The 14,630-nt window shown below is 43.1% G+C and overlaps 1 protein-coding gene across 2 annotated transcripts in view; it reads right to left on the bottom strand.

The window, feature by feature from the left end:
* The window catches only part of FSTL4 (follistatin like 4), a 539,950-nt gene that overhangs the window by 288,559 nt on the left and 236,761 nt on the right, over positions 1 to 14,630 (bottom strand). For both annotated transcript variants that reach the window (XM_066278325.1, XM_066278326.1), the window contains exon 4: positions 14,356 to 14,604. In XM_066278325.1, coding sequence (XP_066134422.1) covers positions 14,356 to 14,604 — 249 coding nt within the window. The remainder of the gene's footprint in view (positions 1 to 14,355; positions 14,605 to 14,630) is intronic.

Below are 14,630 nucleotides of genomic sequence, written 5' to 3'. Positions count from 1 at the left end.
CCTTTTCTTGAACTACACTACCCATGAGTGTTACATTTTATTTCTCTTCTTCATCCTAACCCTTCTTTAAGGTTATACTCCAAAACACTTAACTCTCACTCTCTCCTCTTTTGTTTTTTTTGTTTGTTTTGCTTTATTTTGTTTTTTTTCTTTTCCTTTTTATTTCTTCCTTCGTTTTTCTCTTTTTCTTATTTTTTCCTTTCTATTCGTTTTTTCTTCTCTCATTGTACTTTCCTCCCATTTAATCCTCAATCACGAACAAATTAGTTAATTTGGGACTCAAGGCTTTTTTTGGCTTTATTTTTCTTATTTGCTTTTGTTTTTATTTTTTTTTCTTGTTTGTTTATTTTTGTGGCATTTTGGGTCCTCCCAACCCAAGGTCTCCATTGTATTTAGTCTTCGCTCCACTTAATACAACAGATTTTTACTTATTATTTTTATTTTTTCTCTTCTTTATTATTCTTTTTTGGTTCTTTTTTATGGTTCCCTCTTATCCCTCTCATTATATCTCTTAGTTGACCATCACTTACAAGCAAATCATCTTATGCTTGTCTAAGATTTTCTTCCTTTTTTTTTTTTTGCCCCTTGAACTCTTCACCCCAAATCAGGCCCTGCATTATAGGCATGATATTTCCCTGAGGAGGGGAGAGGAGGGAAAGAGAAGAAAGAAAAAAGGGGGAAATAATAAATTATTACTGTTTTTTTTGTGGGGTGTTTTACCTTTTTTTTTTAATATTTTTTTTTTTACTTTTTACTCTTTATTAATTCTAATTAGTGCTATCAACAAGACCACCCTCAGATGCCGATAAGAAAGAAGAAATCTAATATTATGGATACAAAAGAAAGAGAGGTAACACAAATAGATGTGGAAAAATCTATGGAGAAAAGACTTAACATATTGGAAGACTTGGAGCTAAATGACAGAGAATTTAAAATAGAAATCTTAAAAATACTCAGAGAGATACAAGAAAACACAGAAAGGCAATATAGGGAGATCAGAAAACAACTCAATGAACACAAAGAATATATTACCAAGGAAATTGAAACTATAAAAACAAATCAAACAGAAATGAAAAACTCAATTCACGAGCTGAAAAACGAGGTAACAAGCTTAGCTAACAGAACAGCCCAGATTGAAGATAGGATTAGTGAAATAGAAGACAAACAACTTGAGGCACAACAGAGAGAAGAAAAAAGAGACTCAAAAATAATAAAAAACGAGAAAGCCCTACAGGAATTGTCTGACTCCATCAGAAAGAATAACATAAGAATAATAGGTATATCAGAGGGAGAAGAGAAAGAAAATGGAATGGAGAATATACTCAAACAAATAATAGACGAGAACTTCCCAAGCCTGTGGAAGGAACTAAAGCCTCAAATTCAAGAAGCAAACAGAACACCGAGTTTTCTTAACCCCAACAAACCCACTCCAAGGCACATCATAATGAAGATGACACAAACCAATGACAAAGAAAAAATTCTCAAGGCAGCCAGGGAAAAGAAGAGTACAACATATAAAGGAAGGCCTATTAGATTATCATCAGATTTCTCAGCAGAAACTCTACAATCTAGAAAAGAGTGGACCCCAATATTTAAAGCCCTGAAAGAGAGGAACTTTCAGCCAAGAATACTATACCCATCAAAGCTATCCTTCAAGTACGAAGGAGATATAAAAACATTCACAAATACAGAAAAGATGAGAGAATTTATCAGCAGAAAGCCCCCACTCCAGGAAATACTAAAGGGGGTTTTCCAACCAGATTCAAAGAACAAAAGAAAACAACACCACAAGTAACAGCTCCACCAAGAACACAATAAAACCAAACTTAAACTGTGACAACAAAAGAAAAAAAGGGGGGAGAGGTTGGAGATTAACAGTAGCAAAGGACGATGAAGTGCAGAAATACTTATAAGATAGGGTACTATAATGAATATGGTAGGTACCCTTTTCATTACTTAATGGTAACTACCCTTAAAAAAACCACCACAAAAACACTTGACTTAAAAAAGGTAGCAACAGAAGAAAGAAGTATGGAACACAAACAAACAAATACAAATGATAGAAAAACAAAAGAGAAGAATCAAACTAGATACAAAACTAACAGAAAGCAATTTATAAAATGGCAGTAGGGAACCCACAAGTGTCAATAATTACACTAAATGTAAATGGATTAAACTTACCAATAAAAAGACACAGAGTAGCAGAATGGATTAAAAAAGAAAATCCAACTATATGCTGCCTAGAAGAAACACATCTAAGCAACAAGGATAAAAACAAATTCAAAGTGAAAGGCTGGAAAACAATACTCCAAGCAAACAACACCCCAAAAAAAGCAGGTGTAGCAATACTCATATCTAATAATGCTGACTACAAGACAGAAAAAGTACTCAGAGACAAAAATGGTCATTTCATAATGATTAAGGGGAAGTTGAATCAAGAAGACATAACAATCCTTAATATATATGCACCAAACCAAGGAGCACCAAAATATATAAGACAGCTACTTATTGACCTTAAAACAAAAACTAACAAAAATACAATCATACTTGGTGACCTCAATACACCGCTGACGGTTCTAGATCAGTCATCCAAACAGAGAATCAATAAAGATATAGTGGCCTTAAACGAAATACTAGAACACCTGAATATGATAGACATCTACAGGACACTTCATCCCAAAGCGACAGAGTATACATTTTTCTCTAGTGTACATGGAACATTCTCAAGAATTGACCATATGTTGGGCCACAAAGACAATATCAGCAAATTTAGAAAAATTGAAATTGTACCAAGCATATTTTCTGATCATAAAGCCTTGAAACTAGAATTCAACTGCAAAAAAGAGGGGGGAAAACCCACAAAAATGTGGAAACTAAACAACATACTTCTAAAAAATGAATGGGTCAAAGAAGAAATAAGCGCAGAGATCAAAAGATATATACAGACAAATGAAAATGAAAATACGACATATCAGAATCTCTGGGATGCAGCAAAAGCAGTAATAAGAGGAAAGTTCATATCACTTCAGGCCTATATGAACAAATAAGAGAGAGCCGAAGTAAACCACTTAACCTCACACCTTAAGGAACTAGAAAAAGAAGAACAAAGACAACCCAAAACCAGCCGAAGAAAGGAGATAATAAAAATCAGAGCAGAAATAAATGAAATAGAGAACAGAAAAACTATAGAAAAAATCAATAAAACAAGGAGCTGGTTCTTTGAAAAGATTAACAAAATTGACAAATCCTTGGCAAGACTCACCAAGGAAAAAAGACACAGGACTCAAATAAATAAAATCCAAAATGAAAGAGGAGAGATCACCACAGACATCATAGATATACAAAGAATTATTGTAGAATACTATGAAAAATTATATGCCACCAAATACAACAATCTAGAAGAAATGGATAAATTCCTAGAACAATACAACCTTCCTAGACTGAGTCATGAAGAAGCAGAAAGCCTAAACAGACCAATCAGCAGGGAGGAAATAGAAAAAACTATTAAAAACCTCCCCAAAAATAAAAGTCCAGGCCCAGACGGTTATACTAGTGAATTCTATCAAACATTCAAAGAAGACTTGGTTCCTATTCTACTCAAAGTCTTCCAAAAAATTGAAGAAGAAGCAATACTTCCAAACACATTTTATGAGGCCAACATAACCCTCATACCAAAACCTGGCAAGGATGGCACAAAGAAAGAAAACTACAGACCAATATCTCTAATGAATACAGATGCTAAAATACTAAACAAAATACTGGCAAACCGAATACAACAACATATTAAAAAAATAATACATCATGATCAAGTGGGATTCATCCCAGAATCTCAAGGATGGTTCAACATACGCAAAACAGTTAACGTAATACACCATATCAACAAAACAAAGAACAAAAACCACATGATGTTATCAATAGATGCAGAAAAGGCTTTTGATAAAATACAACACAATTTTATGTTTAAGACTCTCAACAAAATGGGTATAGAAGGAAAATATCTCAACATGATAAAGGCCATATATGATAAACCAGCAGCCAACATCCTATTAAACGGCATAAAACTGAGGACTTTCTACCTTAAATCAGGAACAAGACAGGGTTGTCCACTCTCTCCACTCTTATTTAACGTGGTGCTAGAAGTTCTGGCCAGAGCAATCAGACAAGACAAAGAAATAAAGGCATCCATATCGGAAAAGAAGAAGTAAAGGTATCACTTTTTGCTGATGATATGATCCTATACATCGAAAACCCGAAGGACTCCACAAAAAGATTATTAGAAACAATAAACCAATACAGTAAGGTCGCAGGATACAAAATTAACATACAAAAGTCCATAGCCTTTCTGTATGCCAACAATGAAATATTAGAAAACGAACTCAAAAATATAATCCCCTTCACGATTGCAACAAAAAAAATAAAATACCTAGGAATAAACATAACAAAGAATGTAAAGGACCTATATAATGAAAATTACAAAGTATTGTTAAGGGAAATCGAAAAAGATACAATGAGATGGAAAAGTATTCCTTGTTCTTGGATAGGAAGAATAAATATAATCAAAATGGCCATATTACCCAAAGCAATATACAAATTTAATGCAATTCCCATCAAAATCCCTATGAGATTTTTTAAAGAAATGGAACAAAAAATCATCAGATTTATATGGAACTATAAAAAACCCCGAATAGCCAAAACAATCCTAAGGAAAAAGAATGAAGCTGGGGGCATTACAATACCTGACTTTAAACTATATTATAGGGCCACGATAATCAAAACAGCATGGTATTGGTAGAAAAATAGACTCTCAGACCAATGGAACAGAATAGAAAGCCCAGAAATAAAACCACATATATATGGTCAAATAATCTTTGATAAAGGGGCCAACAACACACAATGGAGAAAAGAAAGCCTCTTCAACAAATGGTGTTGGGATAACTGGAAAGCCACATGCAAAAGAATGAAACTCGACTACAGCCTGTCCCCGTGTACTAAAATTAATTCAAAATGGATCAAAGACCTAAATATAAGACCTGAAACAATAAAGTACATAGAAGAAGACATAGGTACTAAAATCATGGACCTGGGTTTTAAAGAACATTTTATGAACTTGACTCCAATGGCAAGAGAAGTGAAGGCAAAGATAAATGAATGGGACTACATCAGAATAAAAAGTTTTTGCTCAGCAAGAGAAACTGATATAAAAATAAACAGACAGCCAACTAAATGGGAAATGATATTTTGAAACAACAGATCAGATAAGGGCCTAATATCCAAAATTTACAAAGAACTCATAAAACTCAACAACAAACAAACAATCCAATAAAAAAATGGGAAGAAGACATGAACAGACACTTCTCCCAGGAAGAGATACAAATGGCCAACAGATATATGAAAAGATGCTCAGCTTCATTAGTTATTAGAGAAATGCAAATCAAAACTACAATGAGATACCACCTCACCCCTGTTAGATTAGCTATTATCAACAAGACGGGTAATAGCAAATGTTGGAGAGGCTGTGGAGAAAAAGGAACCCTCATTCACTGTTGGTGGGACTGTAAAGTAGTACAACCATTATGGAGGAAAGTATGGTGGTTCCTCAAAAAACTGCAAATAGAACTACCTTATGACCCAGCAATCCCTCTACTGGGTATATACCCCAAAACCTCAGAAACATTGATACGTGAAGACACATGTAGCCCCATGTTCATTGCAGCACTGTCCACAGTGGCCAAGACATGGAAACAACCAAAAAGCCCTTCAACTGAAGACTGGATAAAGAAGATGTGGCACATATACACTATGGAATACTACTCAGCCATAAGAAATGATGACATCAGATCATTTACAGCAAAATGGTGGGATCTTGATAACATTATAAGGAGTGAAATAAGTAAATCAGAAAAAAACAAGAACTATATGATTCCATACATTGGTGGAACATAAAAATGAGACTAAGAGACATGGACAAGAGTGTGGTGGTTACCAGGGGTGGGGGCAGGGAGGACATGGGAGGGAGGGAGGGAGAGAGTTAGGGGGAGGGGGAGGGGCACAGAGAACTAGATAGAGGGTGACGGAGGACAATCTGACTTTGGGCTAGGGGTATGCAGCATAATTTAATGACAAAATAACCTAGACATGTTTTCTTTGAATATATGTACCCTGATTTATTAATGTCATCCCATTACCATTAATAAAAATTTATTAAAAAAAAAAAATAAAAGAAAGGTTACTTTGGGAACAAAAAAAAAAAAAAAAAAAAAAAAAGAAGAAAGGTGGGTTTGAAGAACTATCAGACCGGGTGCTGGGAGCTTTGCTGCCATCACTGAGACAGAGGCTGTGTGAGGAAGGTAGGCTCTCAGGCAGAGGGAGCAGGGAGGTGCTGAGCTCACTGGGGACACACTGAATGTGAGGTGCCCGTGGGCCTTGGCAGACTCCAGGAACCTGGAGGCACCGAGGAGAGGCCAGGGATGGAGATACAGTTGGATCTTATTTGCATGTCAAGCAGGGCTGGACCATGAGAGGGGTGGGAAGGAAAAGCAGCGCCCTCAGGAGGACCCCAGGGGAATCCACATGTGAAAAGCTCCCGTGAGTAACAGAAGTCAGACAGAGAAAGACAAACGCTGTGTAATTTCACATGTACATGGAATCTAAAATCACAAAACAAAAACAGACTCACAGAAGCAGGGATAAACAAATGGTTGCCAGAAGGGGTGGGGAGATGAAGGGAAGAGGTACAGGAGTGTAAAAAGTGCAAACTTCCAAATATAAAATAAATAAGCCACAGAGATGCAGTGCACAGTGCAGGGGACACAGTCGGGTCAATAATACTGTCTTAACTTTGCGTGGTGATTACTCCATTATGTATAAAAATGTCAAGTCACTATGTTGTACACGTGAAACTAATATAATATTGTACGCCAAGCATGCTTTAATAAAAAAAATATTAAAAAGCTTGCAGGGGAAAAAGAGGCCTGTAAAGAGTCAGAGGTGGGAGGTAAACCATGGAAGCCATGGGGGGTTACTGATAGAAAACTAAAATGCCACTGAGGGAGGTATACAGAAAGACAGGCCTGAAAAGTTCCAACTGGACTCGGCACTGGGAAGGAGGGACATTATCTCAATGGGGGAAGGAGCCAGACGCAGACACTGGTGGGCAGTGTGCAGAAGGGGCTGGGGAATTGGAGGCAGCCAGGGCAGGTGGCGTTTTGGGAGCCCGGGAAAGAAAGGAAGGACAGTGTTGACATGGCACCTGGAGAGACATGGGGACAAAGCTCTAGGGTGAGAGCCTGCGCCTGTCAGTGGTTGAGGGGCTAAGATGAGGAGGCAGAGGTGCCAGGGAAGAACAGGGACCATTGTGGGGGCCTCGGAGGCTGCAACTTTTTTCCATGAGTGAAATCAATGCAATGTGAGCCTTTCCCCGCTCAATAACTTATTAGCAATTTTTAATTACTGGGATGTAATTAATTCATTCCAAGTACAGAGGTTCTGAGAAGCACACCACATGTGCTGAACTGATAACCTTCTCCCACGTTTGCAGGGTGCTTACACCAGACATTTTGTTGCATACGACCTAGAAGAAACATCCAAAGAATACATGTTTGTATTAAGTTGTGTTTCTTTTTTTTATTTTTATTTTTTTAAATTTATTTATTAAATTTAATGCAGTGACATTGATGAATCAGGGTGCATATGTTGAGAGAAAACATCTCTAGATTATTTTGACATTTGATTATGCTGTATACCCCTCCCCCAAAGCTAAATTGTCTTCTGTCACCTTCTATCTGGTTTTCTTTGTGCCCCTCCCCTCCCCCAACCCCTCTCTCCTTCTTCACCCCATCCCCCCTCCCCCCACCTCCCACCCCTGTTTCCATCACATTCTTGTCCATGTCTCTGAATCTCATTTTTATGTCCCTTCTATGTATAGAATCATATAGTTCTTAGTTTTTTTTCTGATTTACTTATTTCACTCCGTATAATGTTATCAAGGTCCATCCATGTTATTGTAAATGATCCGATGTCATCATTTCTTATGGCTGAGTAGTATTCCATAGTATATATGTACCAAAGCTTTTTAATCCACTCGTCCTCTGATGGACACTTGGGCTGTTTCCAGATCTTCGCTATTGTGAACAATGCTGCCGTAAACATGGGGGTGCATTTCTCCTTTTGGAGCCGTTTTATGGTGTCCTTGGGGTATATTCCTAAAAGTGGGATAGCTGGGTGAAAAGGCAGTTCGATTTTCAGTTTTTTGAGGAATCTCCATACTGCTTTCCACAGTGGCTGCACCAGTCTGCATTCCCACCAGCAGTGCAGGAGGGTTCCCTTTTCTCCACATCCTCGCCAGCACTTATTCTGTGTAGTTTTGTTGATGAGCGCCATTCTGACTGGTGTGAGGTGATATCTCATTGTGGTTTTAATTTGCATTTCTCTAATGATTAGTGATGTTGAGCATTTTTTCATATGCCTATTGGCCATCTGTATGTCCTCTTTGGAGAAGTGTCTATTCATCTCTTTTGTGTTTCTTGATCCTGGAAGCAGATACTATAAACAGGATGACTAAGCTCCAAGCACTGCTGTGCTGGGCTGCTGTTGGTGAACTTTCAGTTGGGTCACTCGCAGCTGTTCGCAAGGAACCCAGCTGAACCTGCAGGGAGGCTGCAGGACGGGAAATGGACCATGCATATTCCCATTGGCCCTCGAGGTCTTGGGGCTGTCTGTGCCTAGAGCAGAGAGTCGGGGTGCTGGAGACCTGTCAATTCCATGAGGTCAGGCCTGGCATCCTGACCACACTGGTGTCCTCAGTTCTGCACAGCCTTGGTCCCCAGTGGACATTCAGTAATGTCTGTGAGGCTGTGTGGCTTGGAGAAAAGTGGCCAGACCCTTTTCTGTGGAGCTCAAAGTGAAGGCCAGGCAGGGTGCTGGGTGCAGACAGATCCCTTTGCAAGGGCTGAGGGAGCAACAGTAGCCTCTGGACAGAATGTGGATGGGGCAGGCCTGGAAGCACAATTGGGAGAAAGCGGAGGGTGGGTCCAGTGCCAAGAAGCCAGAGCAGACTGAAGGAGGGATCACCTGAGTTCTCTGCTCTCTTGACCCTGGGCTCTTCTGGCAGCTCTGGGTGATCCTGTTTCCTACTCTCTAAGGGGAGGGGAGAGAGTGGCCTGGTGTTCTGATGGCCAGAGGCTCAGCCAGCTTTGCAAGAGAAGCCCCACTGGGCTTCTTGCTGATCGGGGGAGCAGGGCAGACCCAGCCCAGCAGCCACCAAGACTTCCTCACCTACTATGGCTCCCGAGCCCTCCCTCCGCACCAGGAAGTCTCCCGGGGAAAAGTCACTGCATCAGTGGTGAACATGCCTGGCTGGACAAACAGCCCAAAGCTGTGGGTGACTTTGAAGGGTGGGCTGCAGTGGCAGAGCCAGTGACATGGGTCAGGGATTACTTAGTACTCTCTGGGCCTCAAGGTCCCTGATGGGAAATGGGGAAGCAGGAGTAGCTTGTGGCACTCAGTTGGTGTGAGTTCACACTGTCTGCCTGGCACACAGGCCTTTCTCAGCTCACCCTCACCCACCTGTCTGCATATATCCCCACTGCATGCTCTTGCCTGCACTAGGATGCCCCCCACCCTTTGAGATGCATCCTGCATGTCTCTTTTCCAGCTCCTTCCCTAGACTTGTCAGGCAGACAGTCCCTCTCCCAGGCTCAGTGGTCAGTCCCTGAAAGCTGTCCATTCATTTCAGAAACCTCCTCTAGACCTGGATCGGGAGTTCTTGGTTCTCTTCTTTCTCTACTAACTTGCTAGGTGAACTTGGATGACTCAATACATCTCTACTCAAAAAGTAAGGCAGTTGAAGAACTTGATTTAAATTTGATAATCTGGAGGTCAAACTCAGTCATCCATGAAACAAATACAAGGGTCAACGTTTTCCTCATGCCTTTTCTGTTCACCGAAGTTGCCACGACCCCGACCTCTTAGCCCGTATACCCGTATACAGCACTGTCATACATGGGCAGGGTCTTTCAGCCTCACCTCTGTCCCTGATGTTTGCAACAACATCACCATCACCCCAAGGGCTGTTGACCCCTTACAGAAAGCTGTTCACTATGTACCAGGCGCTGCTCCTTCAGGTAGGTACAATGTCATTCCCACCTTACAGAGGAGGTGAGGTGCTGAGAGCTTATACTCCTCATCCAAGGAGGCGTGCTATTGCCCCATGACGAATCTAAAAGCCAGTGCCCTTGACCCTGTGCCCACTGCCCCCTCAGCCCCCGTGATGCTCCCTTGGTCTCAGCACCTCTCTGCTGGAGGGACCCACTCCAACAGAGTGAAACCCAATTCCCTGTGACTCTTGCTGCCATCAGGACCCTGTCCCAGGACCTCGAACACCCTGGGAAGCTGAGTCTTGGGCTGGAGAGGTAACCTGAGGAAGTGTGGGGATGCCCTGGAGGCATGGGGCTTCACTGTGTTCCTAAAGCAACAGGACTCAAAGTAACAACAGGAAGAGGAGAAAGAAGTTTTTGGCAGGGAGACCTAGCTGCTCTGCTAACTTGTAACAAAAACCTTGTTGGGTTTAATTCTTGTGTTTAGTAACACTTAACAAAAGAAGATTTGTTAGTGAGTCTATAGCATAGTTAATTGTCAAAAATGGAAATTATTTCCCTTGATTTCATGAGCCGGGGAACTCCCCTCCTAAGTACCAAAGTGCACCTACCGACAGCATGCAGGATGAGAAGCTTGAGGTCTTTTTAGAACTGAACCCTTAACAGGTTCCTCTCTTTCATAATTTCACGGTTTATTTGGAAAACTGTCCAACTATGACACAGTAGCATCTGGGATAATACAACCCTAGCATGGGGAGCAATCACTGAAAGGCAATTTTGTCTTCTTCAACAGTACAGGAGATAAAATGTGAATTCAAATCCGACTTGGAATAATAATGGTAAAAGCGTTAATTAGTACACAAATAGGAACCCATGTCACAAAATAACTTAAAACAAACTCTATCTAAAGTGAAAGTTACAGAGAATTCCACCCACTTTTTTGGTATTCTCTGGCAGTATTTGGTGCTGAGGACAATTGGGACTGTAATTTTGGCATAAGAAGAAAGGGATATCACATTGCACATCTCACCAAACCCCTGATTTTCAGCAAGAGATCCTGTGTAGGACTTTAGGGCAGCTGGTGTCAGGGCTGGAAAGGCAAGCTGAAGTCATGATTTTGAGCCCAATTTTAATTTTCTCACATGCTAATGATCCCTAAATGATGTGATATTTCATTCCAAGTTCACAAGGCATCTCGTTGCCATGGCAACTGGAATGTGATACCAGTTCTCTTGCATGTGGAGCTGCCTGTCCTCCCTTGCACAGTGGTGAGGGCCTGTGTCCTCATGTGTGCTTGGCAAACCCCTCCCCATTCTCAACACACTCCCCCTTCCCCACTTCCTGTAAGGACTTCTGGAAGCCGTTAAAAAAACCCCCAGAGAATAAAGTCATAACTTCTCTTTGTAAAGTCTGGTAGGCAGGACTAGAGAATGGTAGGACTAGATGGCTTTAGAAATTGTATTTGCATAGAAAAAAGGGTAATTTAAAGTTTTCCGTATTAATAACTCCCTGAAAACTTAGGACAAAAGCCAGATAATCATCAAAGAGCTCAAGATGGTGGTATTAAATATCCCACTGCTATCTTGGTGTGGGCAGTGCAGGAAGCTGTCCTTTACACCCTCCTTTCTTCCAGGACACCCCTCCCGCCCCCACCTGCCAAGGACTGCAGCTGACCCTGAGCCCGAGGCTGTAAGGGCCTCTCAGGGGCTCAGACTCCTGGGGCCAAGCCTGCAGAGAGGGCATCTCCAGTGCCTTCCACGCCTGCTCTCCAACTACCATGAAGCCATCTGGGTCCAGACACGCTCCCCAAGCCCTGCTGGGCAGAGCCCTTGTTCTGGCCTCTGCTGACCCTTCACATCTTGCTGCTCCAGACTGGGGCTACACAGGATAAGATACATGATGACAACAGGTGTCATTAATACCAACACCTGTAATGTGCCTGGCACATGTAAGTGGTTTCTGGGCAGCAGCTCATGAACTTTTCTCCACAGAGTAGGCGGGTACTGCTGATAGCTCCATCTTAAAGACGAGAAAAGGCCCAGAGAAGTGGAGCCACACACCTAAGGCCACACAGCTGGGAAGCACCAGAGCGGGGCTGCCACTTCGGGGGACCTTACAAGTATTGTTCTGCAGGGAAACGGAGCTTTAGGACAGTGGGCCTGCCACACCGCCTGGGTGGGGACTCACAAAAATGTGTGAAAATCTCAACAAATCAGAAGAATATGGTGGACAAAGTCAATCAGCATGAAACAGAACCCTATTCACTTGCCCTGCCCCCACCCTTCCCAGGTTTGTGTTGGTTGTTTCTCCCTCAGATGAGCTAAGAAATGCTGTTTGAATAACGGATGGTGAGGGAGGCTGTGCATACTCTGAGGCAGAAATAAAATCCTTCAGAAAGATGTAGTCTGGGGATATTGGAAACTGGAGAACGGAACATCAGTCTATAAAATTCAACACAGCCAATAAAGCTGGAACAACTGGTCAGTGTTTTAGAGCTCACGGCTGTTGGGGACTTGGCAGGAGCGGCTGGGCAGTGCTCCTAGACCAGGGATATTTTTCCTGGGCTCATTTTGGTTTCATTTCCATAATGTACCTCCACCTCAGCATCAGTGTCATAAGCACAGCCATGAAAGTGTCTAAGACAGTGTCCATCAGAGGATCAATTTGACTGCAGAGCCCCAAGTGCTCCCAGGCTCACTGTGGCCACAGATCATAGACAAGGGTGGCAAAGCTGCCTTTTCTGCAAGCGCAGGTGGCATGGGCAGAGCCTCAGGAGCCACCACAGACCTGTGTTCTACTGCTGAGCACATGCCCGTCACCCCATCCCAGGCTCGGGGCTAGTTACAGTGAGCCCCTTGCAGTTCCGCCCACTCAGAAGCCCTTTGCTGTCAGCGTTGCAAGCAATGGTGGGGCTCAGTCCCAAGCCTCCTCTTCTCCTCCCTGTCCCCCACCCCAAGGTAGGTCTCTGCCCTCATGCAACACCACATGGCGTCTCCCACCTCTGATGTCCCCCATGCTCCTATCTCCCACACATTGCTTCTGCCTTCTCATATTTTCTAACTTATTCATGTGTGACCATTTGGTTTCAGGATCACAGTTATTCCCATTGGCTATGGAAGGTACCATGCATCAGGGTCACGTCAACATGGGAACTTGCATCTATTTATTTATTTATTTATTTATTTATTTATTTATTTATTTATTTATTTATATACAGGGACAGAGATAGAGTCAGAGAGAGGGATAGATAGGTACAGACAGACAAACGGAGAGAGAAGAGAAGCATCAATCATCAGTCTTTTGTTTTGACACCCTAGTTGCTCACTGACCACTCTCTCACATGTGCCTTGACTGCGGGCCCCCAGCAGACCGAGCAACCCCTTGCTCGAGCCAGCGACCTTGGGTCCAAGCTGGTGAGCTTTTTTTGGCTCAATCCAGATGAGCCCATGCTCAAGCTGGTGACCTTGGGGTCTCAAACCTGGGTTCTCGCATCCCAGTCCGACTCTCCATCCACTGCGCCACTGTGGAACTTGCATTCTAACTCTCACATCTTCCAACATCTGTGAGCCACCAGGTATCAGCCTGGTGCGAGGCACCATGCCAGGTGCTGAGAATGGATCCGTTGGGAAGAGCCACAATGCCCTGCCTTGAGGGCTCTGACCCTCCCATGGGAGCTGCCAATGGCCTTTTCTTTCAACTCAGCCCCAGCGCCGAGCATGAACCCTTGGCCTCAGCTCCATGGACATGGTTTTCTGTCCATCAGGGCCTGTCTGCCTTGCTCAGGGGTGTCCTGGCCAGGTCAGCTTGGAGGGGTGTTCCATCAGCACCACACCAGGCCAGGGTCTGAGAGCCTGCCATGCGGGAGCCCACTGTACTAGAATCTATGCACAGCCTGCCCCCTGATTCATGTGGCTATGTTCAGAGGGGCACACGTAGGACCTATCATCCCCTGACAGGCCCACCCTATGTGTGTGAGACCTGGGCACCACCTTCTGGCCTGGCTCCTCCTGGACACGTGTTCCACACCAGCCAGGGCTTAGTTGTGCCTCCCTGAATTTGCTCTCTGAGGGCAGGTGGCCCCAACAAAGCCTGCGTCTCCAAATGCTTCTGCTTCCCTGTTGTGAAGGCTCCTGCCTTCCTCTTTCTCTACCGCCTTTACATGGAACCTGTAACCTCTGGATACCTGGGCCAGTGGTCAAAAGGCCATCAGAAGAATGCTCCCCAAACCCTACAACATAGGGACATAAAGCCATGTTCCTACCTTTAAGGAAACAGTCCTTGCTATGGACGGTGACAATCTTCTTCTCCAGCAGGCAGGCGGCACGGTGGAGCTCACAGTGGTTTTCATAAAACTTCCCGTCGGAGCCACACACGGGCATGTAGCTCGGTTTGCAGGCCTCCAGGCACCGGCACTCGGGCTCCCCCGTCTCCCTGCTGAGCACGCACCTGCTCCCATGGCTGCATAGCTTCTTCCTGCAGGAGGCTGGCAGCCCGTCGTAGCTGGGAAGCCCTGCCAGGCACACAAACACAGAGGGT

The sequence above is a fragment of the Saccopteryx bilineata genome, chromosome 4 (genome assembly GCF_036850765.1).
Source record: "Saccopteryx bilineata isolate mSacBil1 chromosome 4, mSacBil1_pri_phased_curated, whole genome shotgun sequence".
Classification (NCBI taxonomy): Eukaryota; Metazoa; Chordata; class Mammalia; order Chiroptera; family Emballonuridae; genus Saccopteryx; species Saccopteryx bilineata.
The sequence above is the reverse complement of the archived record's forward strand: the minus strand, read 5'-3'. Positions and strand labels throughout refer to the sequence as shown.